General features: G+C 48.5%; 1 protein-coding gene across 1 annotated transcript; it reads left to right on the forward strand.

Moving 5' to 3' along the window:
- Positions 1 to 6,167: 6,167 nt before the first annotated feature.
- On the forward strand, positions 6,168 to 7,097 carry LOC137164988 (olfactory receptor 52P1-like). Its single transcript, XM_067566058.1, has one exon. The coding sequence runs from the start codon at positions 6,168 to 6,170 to the stop codon at positions 7,095 to 7,097; it is 930 nt and encodes a 309-aa protein (XP_067422159.1).
- Positions 7,098 to 8,407: the final 1,310 nt, after the last annotated feature.

Raw genomic sequence — 8,407 nt, forward strand, 5'->3', positions numbered from 1 at the left:
ACTACCCGAAAGGGAGTTCCAGGGAGGATGGAGCTAGGCTGTTCTCAGTGGTGGCAGATGACAGAACAAGGAGCAACGGTCTCAAGTGGCAGTGGGGGAGGTCTAGGTTGGACATTAGGAAAAACTTTTTCCCTAGGAGGGTGGTGAAGCACTGAAATGGGTTACCTAGGGAAGTGGTGGAATCTCCATCTTCAGAGGTTTTTAAGGTGCGGCTTGACAAAGTCCTGGCTGGGATGATTTAGCTGAGGTTAGTCCTGGTTAGTTCTGCTTTGAGCAGGGGGTTGGACTAGATGACCTCCTGAGGTCCCTTCCAATTCTATGATTCTATGAATAAATAAAACATCCCAGTGCAGAAGGGAGCTGAGACGTGGGCATAACTGGGGAATCTCGTAGGCAGGCAGCACTTGGTCCAGAGCGACATTCTCCCCATGATCTCTTTGTCGAGGTCCCAGAATAAGGTGAGCATCTGCCTTTACGCAGGATGAAGTCTGTGGGCCAGATTCAGGGCCCAACCCCAGCTTAACCGAGAACACAGAGATTCCTTTGACGCCGGTTCTGGGGAGAAAGGGGAGCCTCCGTGATCTGGCTATTCCCAGCAGTCAGAATATCCTTCGGGGCCATGGGCAGCTGGGCATAAGAGTGAGCAACTTTCGGGCCATACCCCAGTTTGCCCCATGATCTAAGCACCGCAGAGATGGTTAAAATCCACCTCCCATCCATTGGACTTTCTGCAGGCACAGCTCAGCAGGCCAGGAGAGCTAGCCCTGGTGTTAAGAAGGTTTCAGCTGAAGGGTCCCACCTGCAGCCCAGAACACCTGCAACCGGAACCAGGGCATTCTGGGTGCTCTCAAGATGAGACCCTGGGGCTCCCGGCAGCTGTGAGGTGCGTTTCAGGACAGACACCATCTCAGACGCCTCTTCCCTGCATTGCAGAGTTTCCTTAATTAGTCAGAGACTCCTTCTGCAAGGAAGCTGCATTGAAGAGCAGATTAAACAAAGGGACCAGCACAGACACAATCCAGCTTTGGACAATTCAGTCAATACAGGAGCCAGGGTCACATGTGCAGGGAATCGGGTTTATGCTCTGCCAGTCAGTGCATTGGTGGGAATGCAGAGGGGGTCATGTTTACCCCACGGCCTGCATCTGACAGTGGCCAGCACCAGCTGCCCCAGAGGAATAGCCAGCAGCCCTGCCGCAGGGACCTACGGGATAGCCGCCACAGAGGGCAAGTCTCCCTGTCCCAGGAGCGAGAGGCATCGTGCCGTTGTGGAGCAGGAGGGTGTGCGGCCTAGGTTCACAGGTGGACGTAGGTGTAGCAGGGCTGAGTGTTGCAGTGACAAGTCCTGTGGGACCTGCTTCAGGGCACGTGCTGATCAGTGAAGGGGGCTCAGTAAGCTGCGCTTCCCCATGGCAGGATATTGCACCCAGAGGGGTTTATAACTAAACTGGGGCAATCTGTGCTGCCCTCTGATAGAGAGGCTAGTGGATGGAGGGACTGTTGTGTGTGGAAATCCTTTGTTTGAAACAGGGATGCACAAGAGCCTGTCCACGTGCACGTCGCAGTCTCAGGGATTCAGCACAGGGCTCATCAGCTGGGAGTAGCAGCAGATGCTCTGATTCTATGACAATGAGCAGCAGCACAGAAATGCTGATAGATAAATGAGTACGTCTAATCCTTGTCTCTTCATTTCTCTCTGGGGTTTTAGCAGTGCAGGACAACTCTAGCAAGTCTGCAAGTCTCAGTGCTCTGACAATCTGAGCCTGTGTTATCAGTGAATCATTTTCTCACTCTCAGGGGAGGCTCTTTGGCTGAAATTCTCCAGGATCAATTTTCTGCTGTTCCCGCTGCTCACGGAGCGGAGGGAATTCTCCCAGAGTCCAGGCCAACCTGAGAGTCCTCAGGGACTGTACGGGGGAATCATAAAGGTCCCTGTCCAGCACTGCGAGTGTCAGACGTGCGATTCGTACACTGATTCTCAGGTCACAGTAAGGAGATTTCCTCTCTCTCTGCTGCGTAGGATTTTGGTGAGTTGCAGATTCTGCAATAAAGTTATTTCTAAGGGCTCGGGAAGGGTTCAAGTGAACAACAATCTCTGAAGGAGGCTTAAATTATTTAGTGTTGTGAGCAATACATAAAACACCAAGAGATTTCCCTCATAAAAATGGAGTTAAATATTTCCTGTAAATAATTTAGACAAATATTTGTTTTTCAAGATAAATTCCTTGTCTCTTACTGTGTCCTTCCATCTGTCTCAGCATCTTCCTTTTTTTAGTCTGTGTAGTTTTCTCTGGTTCACTCTAGTTCTTCAGTTCAGCAACTTTACTGCCAGGTTCATACGTGTAGCCAGAACCTCTGCAGTGGCAATCTGTGATACCCGAGATTTCAGAACATGAATGGGTCACACAGGGTTTTACAGACTGGCCAGATTCTGCTCTTACATTCTGCCTTCAGTAGTTCCCTCCAGTTTGACACTGGCATCACTGAGAGCAAAATCAGGGCCCCTGTGTTTTGAAATCCCCATTTTAGAACGTCACATAAACTGGGGGTCTTCCTTCAGACTCTTTCAGCACCCTAACAGAGCATCTTATCCAGGCTTCCCAGTCACCCGTGGCCCCCACAGCCTCTGAGATGCCCCAAACTTCTCACATCTCTTCCTCTGCTGGGTGAGGTACCCCCATCGCACTTGCTCCCTTATCTGGGGGGACTAAAGTGACGGTTTCTCTCCGGTGAGGAATGTGACACCCCGAGTAGCAGATGCCAAAGCACCTGTGCTGTGCTGCTGCTCTTGTTGCTTTGGGGGCTGCTACACAGGAACAGTGACAGGCACCTGTGCTTCAGCTCTTTTTGCTCCCACACACACCGTGTGGGGCTTCGGGGTCTGCTGCACAGCAACAACAAGCAAGCTGAGAAGTGTTCACAGTGTATAATGAGAGCTGGGAATGCTGGGTCCTGTCAGTGTTAGGTAAGTACGGCTGCCAGGTGCAGGCGACACCCTGGCTGACACAGTGAGCCACTCGGACACAGACGCTAAATGCGGGACTCTCTGGGACCATTTGTTAGCCAGCTCTGTTAGCCATTAATAGGAACAGTTGTACATACATTCCTCAGGGCGGAGAATTTATAGGGTTCCGTGAGCATTTTTCTTGTCTGAAACTTTCATCCATGCCATGTCTAATGGGAAGCCTCACACCTGTGAAAAATACACTTAGAGTGTCATTTTTAGAGCTTCAAAGTCACATGGGACATTTTCCCTCTGGGGCTAAATTCAGCACTGTCATGAGTAAAAAAAATGCCTCCAGCTGACTCCTGTCTGTGCCGCAGGGACGTATTCACAGAGCCCCAGGCCAGAAGGCACCACTGTGATCATCTAGTCTGACCTCCTGTATCGCACAGGCCAGAGACCTGCCCCCAAGGAATTCCTAGAGCAGAGCTTACAGAGAAACATCCAACCTTGGTTTAGAAATTCTCAGTGATGGAGAATCTGCCATGACCCTTGGTGAATTCCTCCAATGGTTAATTAGTCTCTCTGTTTAAAAACTGCACACCTTATTTATAGGCAGCATTTGTCTAGCTTCAACTTCCAGGCATTGGATGGTGTTAGACCTTTCTATGCTAACCTGAGAAGCCCATTATTCAATATTTGTTCCCTGTGTGTACTTGTAGAATGTTGTCAACTCCCCCCTTAACCATCTCTCTTCCACTAAATAGATTGAGCTCTTTGAATCTATCCCTGTAAGGCAGGATTTCTAGTCTTTAAACATTTTAGTGGATCTTCTCTTAATCCTCTTCAGTGTATCAACATCCAACTTTAATTGTGGACACCAGAACTGGACACATTTTCCATCAGTAGTTGCACCAGTGCCAAAGAAAGAGGTAAAATAACTTGTATCCCTCAACTTGAGAATGCCCTGTTTATCATGCCAAGATCACGTTAACTCTTTTGGCCACAGGATTACTCAGGGAGCTCATGTTTAGTTAATTACCCCTTCACGCATCCCGAATCTTGTTCAGAGTCACTGCTTCCCATGATAAAGTCCCAGATTGTGTAAGTATCGCCTACCTTTTTGTTCTCTACATAGCTATGTTAGAACACATATCTTCTGCTTCAACCCAGTTTACCCACAAGTCCAGATCACTGTGAATCAGTGACCCGTCCTAGTCATTATTTAACATTCTCCAATTTATTTTTGACATCTGCAGCCATTATCAGTATTCAAGCATGAGAAGGGGAAGCAGCTGGCTTGCTGACGGGTATCTCTGCTTACCCCTGTCATTTAACAAGGCAGTATAATGAAACCACTGTACTTGTTATGTCTCAGAGAAAGCTGGATGCCATCAAGAAACTTTTTCAACCAAAAGAAACAAGGGAAGTAGCACAGCACAATATCCCAGCCTGGCATGATAATGTGTATTTCCCTGGGGAAAACTTAGCTCATTTCCAAAAGAGGAATTCCATTGTAGATCAAATCTATGGTTCATCTAATCAAATGTCCTCTCTGAGAGCAATAAACCCAGGGGCTGGTGAAGAATGTGTTGGGGGGATAACCTGACCGTCATGAGGTTGTCACCTTAATGCCCAACAGCCAGAGATTTGTGCCGTAAAACACGCAGGTGTACAGGCTTTCCAAGATATTTATTTAGCTATAACTATTGTAACAGAATATTCTAACTATCGATGTAAATGTAAAAAAAAAAAACCTTTCTGATACTTCTTTTACTCCTGGTCCCAACTTCATCTTGTAGCAATGAGTTTCTCTCTCTAATTATGCACTGAGTGAACAAATTATTCTTTTTATAATCAGTTTTGGCTTTGCCATGTTTCACTTTAATTGAATGTCCTCTTGACCTTGTGTTATGAGACACGGAGAACACATTCTTTATGTACTCTCTACCAGTCAGTATTTTATAGACTCTTCTCAAATCATTTCTTATTTCTCTCCTTTCTAAGGTAACAATCCTAGTTTTTTCAACCTCTTTCCCTAGGACAGTTTCCCCAGGCCCTTGATCTTTCTATTTGCCCTTCCCTAAACCTTTTAGTTTTGCAATATCCTGTTTGAGAAGGGTGCTCAGTACTGCACAGAGATATCCAGAGGAGGGTGAAGCATTGACTGGTAGATCTTATGGCATTGTATTTTCGGTGTAACTCCCCATCCCACTTCTCCTCTGTTCCAAAGTTTTGTTAACTTTTTGTCCATTCTTCTACTTTAAGCAGGGTTTCACAGAGCCCTAAATCATTACACCAGGTCCCTGCCTTGAGTTCATACAATTAAATAGGAATCTTGTAAGGTATTTGAGAAGTTCAAGTTATTCCCAACAGTTGTCGTATATGTTTCATTTATTGACATCGAACGTGATCTCCCATCATGTTCCTCATTCACCAGGCTCGGTGAGCTCCCTCTGAGAACATCTCTGGACTGGACTACAAGCTAAATAATTTGGTGCCATGTGGAAATCATAGCATCATAGACTACTACCAGGTTTGGAAGGGACGTCAGGATGCCATCTTCTCCAAGCCCCTGCTCAAAGCAGGACATACTTGAAGTAAATCATCCCAGCCAGGGCTTTGTGAAGCTGCACCTTAAAAACCTCAACGGATGGAGATTCCATCACCTCCCTAGGTAACCCATTCCCATGCTTCAGCACCCTCCGAGTGAAAAATAATTTCATAATATCCAACCTAGACCTTCCCCACTGCAACTTGAGACCATTGCTCCTTGCTCTGTCATCTACTACCACTGAGAACAGCCTAGCTCCATCCTTCCTGGGTTCCGCCTTCAGGTAGTTGAAGGCTGCTATCCATTCCCCCCTCGTTCTTCTCTTCTGCAGAGTAAACAAGCCTAGTTCCCTCAGCCTTTCTTCATAAGTCTTGTGCCCCAGCCCCCTAATAATTTTTGTTGTCCTCCACTGGACTCTCTCTACTTTCTTCACATCCTTCCTGTAGTGGGAGGACCAAAACTGGACACAATTCTCAAAAGGTTGCTTCAGCAGTGCCGACTAGAGGGGAATAATATTGTCACCTCACTGCTCAACCCCGTTTCTAGACTGTTGGAACTATAAATTATTTACCGTGTTATTTGTTATCATGTGTGTAACCCCCTTACCAGGCTTGTCTCCCTTCACAGACATCTGAGAATTTCTGAGCATGATCGGCGACTTGACCACCTCATGTCATCTTTCAACTTCACCTCCTCAACGTTCATCCTGAACGGCATCCCAGAGCTGGAATCTGTCCACATCTGGATTTCCATCCCTTTCTTTATATTCTACATCATCAGCTTGTTGGGAAATTTCACAGTTCTGTTTGTTGTCAACAAAGAGCAGACCCTGCACAAGCCCATGTTCCTGCTCCTCTGCATGCTGGCGCTCACAGACATCGGCATGTCGACCTGCGTCGTGCCGAAAGCACTGTGCATATTTTGGTTTGATTTCAAAGACATCACTTTGGATGGCTGCCTCACCCAGATGTTCTTCCTTTACGTGTTTGCTGTTACGCAATCAGCCATCCTCGTGATAATGGCCTTCGATCGCTACGTCGCCATTTGTGACCCTCTGAGATACGCCACCATCCTCACCAATGCACGAATCGCTAAGCTAGGGCTAGTGGGTTTGATACGAGCTGTTCTCTTGGTTCTGCCATTGACCCTCCTAGTGCGGAAGCTGCCATTCTGCACCAACCGTGTTATCCTCCACACGTACTGCGAGTACATCACTGTGGTGAAGATGTCATGTGGTGACACCATAGTCAACCGGAGGTACGGCCTGGTAATAACAGTTACGAACATCTTGTTAGATCTGCTAATCATTGGCCTAACCTACGGGCTCATCATCAGGTCCGTCCTCAGGATCTCCTCCAAGAAAGCCCACCGGAAAGCCCTCAACACCTGCACAGCCCACATCTGTGTGATGCTGATGTCTTATACTCCCTTCCTGTTCTCCACCCTGACAAACAGATACGGTCAGGGCATCGCTGTCCATGTTCACATCGTCTTGAGCAACCTCTATCTCCTTGTCCCACCTATGGTCAACCCTATCATTTATGGTGTCAAAACCAAAGAGCTTCGTGACAAAGCGGGAAAATACACCTGCAGAATGTGATTGCCTGCGGAAACTGACTTTAAACCCACTGGTGGGGGGAGGGCAGGCAGATGTGTTAAATCTGATCATGCAGACCCCGGCAGATTACCTCTCCTTTGCTCCTTCAGCGGGGCTGCAGTCATGGTGGTGCAGTCCTAGGGAGGAGTGGTATCAGTCCTGCCCCCAAGCTGTACCTGGGTTTCCTCTGTGGTTCCCCCTGTGGGGAGCAGTGCTGTCTCCTGCCTTCGGGAAAATCCCTGGAGGACCTGGGCATATGGGTGGTGCTCCCTCCGTCCCGCCCTTCTCCCCAGTGCTGCCCTTCTGCCTCTCCTCTTCACCCTGGGGAAGCCCCTCTGGGTGATTAGCTGTATTCCCCTCAGCTGCAAGGCCTGCACGACACGGTGAGGCACTTGAGGGGCCGTTTCTGGTTCCCCATCAAGGGGCTCTGTACCAGGTTCTCTGTTCTGCGGGGAGGCCCGGTGCTATCTCTGCCAGTCGATGCCCTGGCCCGGCAAGTTCCTGCCTCCAGCTCAGTGGTCCTGCCCCCAATGACCAGCCCTACACATCAGCGGACCGAGCCCCTGCAAGGACCCCCTGTAAGACCACACAGGATGCTGCTGGTGCCGAGCCCTTTGCCACGCCCCGTGGTGGGACCCAGCGGGCGGCACTGACTGAGACAGCCAAGGCAGTAGCTGTCGGCTGCAGCATCTCTCTCTGGAGTCCCTCTCGAGTGGGCCCCACCCCTTTGTTACCTGGGCCCCTCCTTGGCACCGCAGCAACCGTCACCTCGGCAGCTGCTGGGAAAGACCTTGTGGTGGCGGGAGGGGATCTCTGCTCTGTATTGAATGAGATCGACACCCTGGGTCTGGCCCAGATTGCCAGGGGGAAGACGACATTCCCCCTATAGGGTGAACACGATCTAGTGATTTAAAGTGGTTCCTTTTACCATATCCTGTATATCTGCAGAAAGTTGTGTTGAAATTGTAGGATTTATTTATGTGAAATCAGTGTTTCCCATTGCAATCCAGTTCTGAACATTTTTATACATTTATAGTAAAGATATTGAAAGGTGAATGGATCGAACCATTTTCATTAAAACCCCATTATTATGGAACTAATTTTTGAAAAATGGAAAAAAATGAAATTAGAAAATAATTCCAAACAAAGGAGCCGGCTAAAATAGCCCAGCTCAGAGCCATCGTCACCCCTCTGAGTCTCTGCCAGACGTCTCCTCTCCGATGTACAGTTCGGTCTGTCAGGTCTGCACAACACTGAACGCCCCAAAGGGAGAGACCTCACTGAACTCTACCCCAGCAGATGGGCTGTCGCTG

Source organism: Emydura macquarii, unplaced genomic scaffold (genome assembly GCF_026122565.2).
Source record: "Emydura macquarii macquarii isolate MOO-44397 ecotype Brisbane River unplaced genomic scaffold, CSIRO-AGI_Emac_v2 contig_2709, whole genome shotgun sequence".
NCBI classification, from domain to species: Eukaryota; Metazoa; Chordata; order Testudines; family Chelidae; genus Emydura; species Emydura macquarii.

What these genes read in the sequence shown, in the direction of transcription:
- LOC137164988 (XM_067566058.1), top strand. Translation starts at nt 6,168, where the DNA reads ATGTCATCTTTCAACTTCACCTCCTCAACGTTCATCCTGAACGGCATC.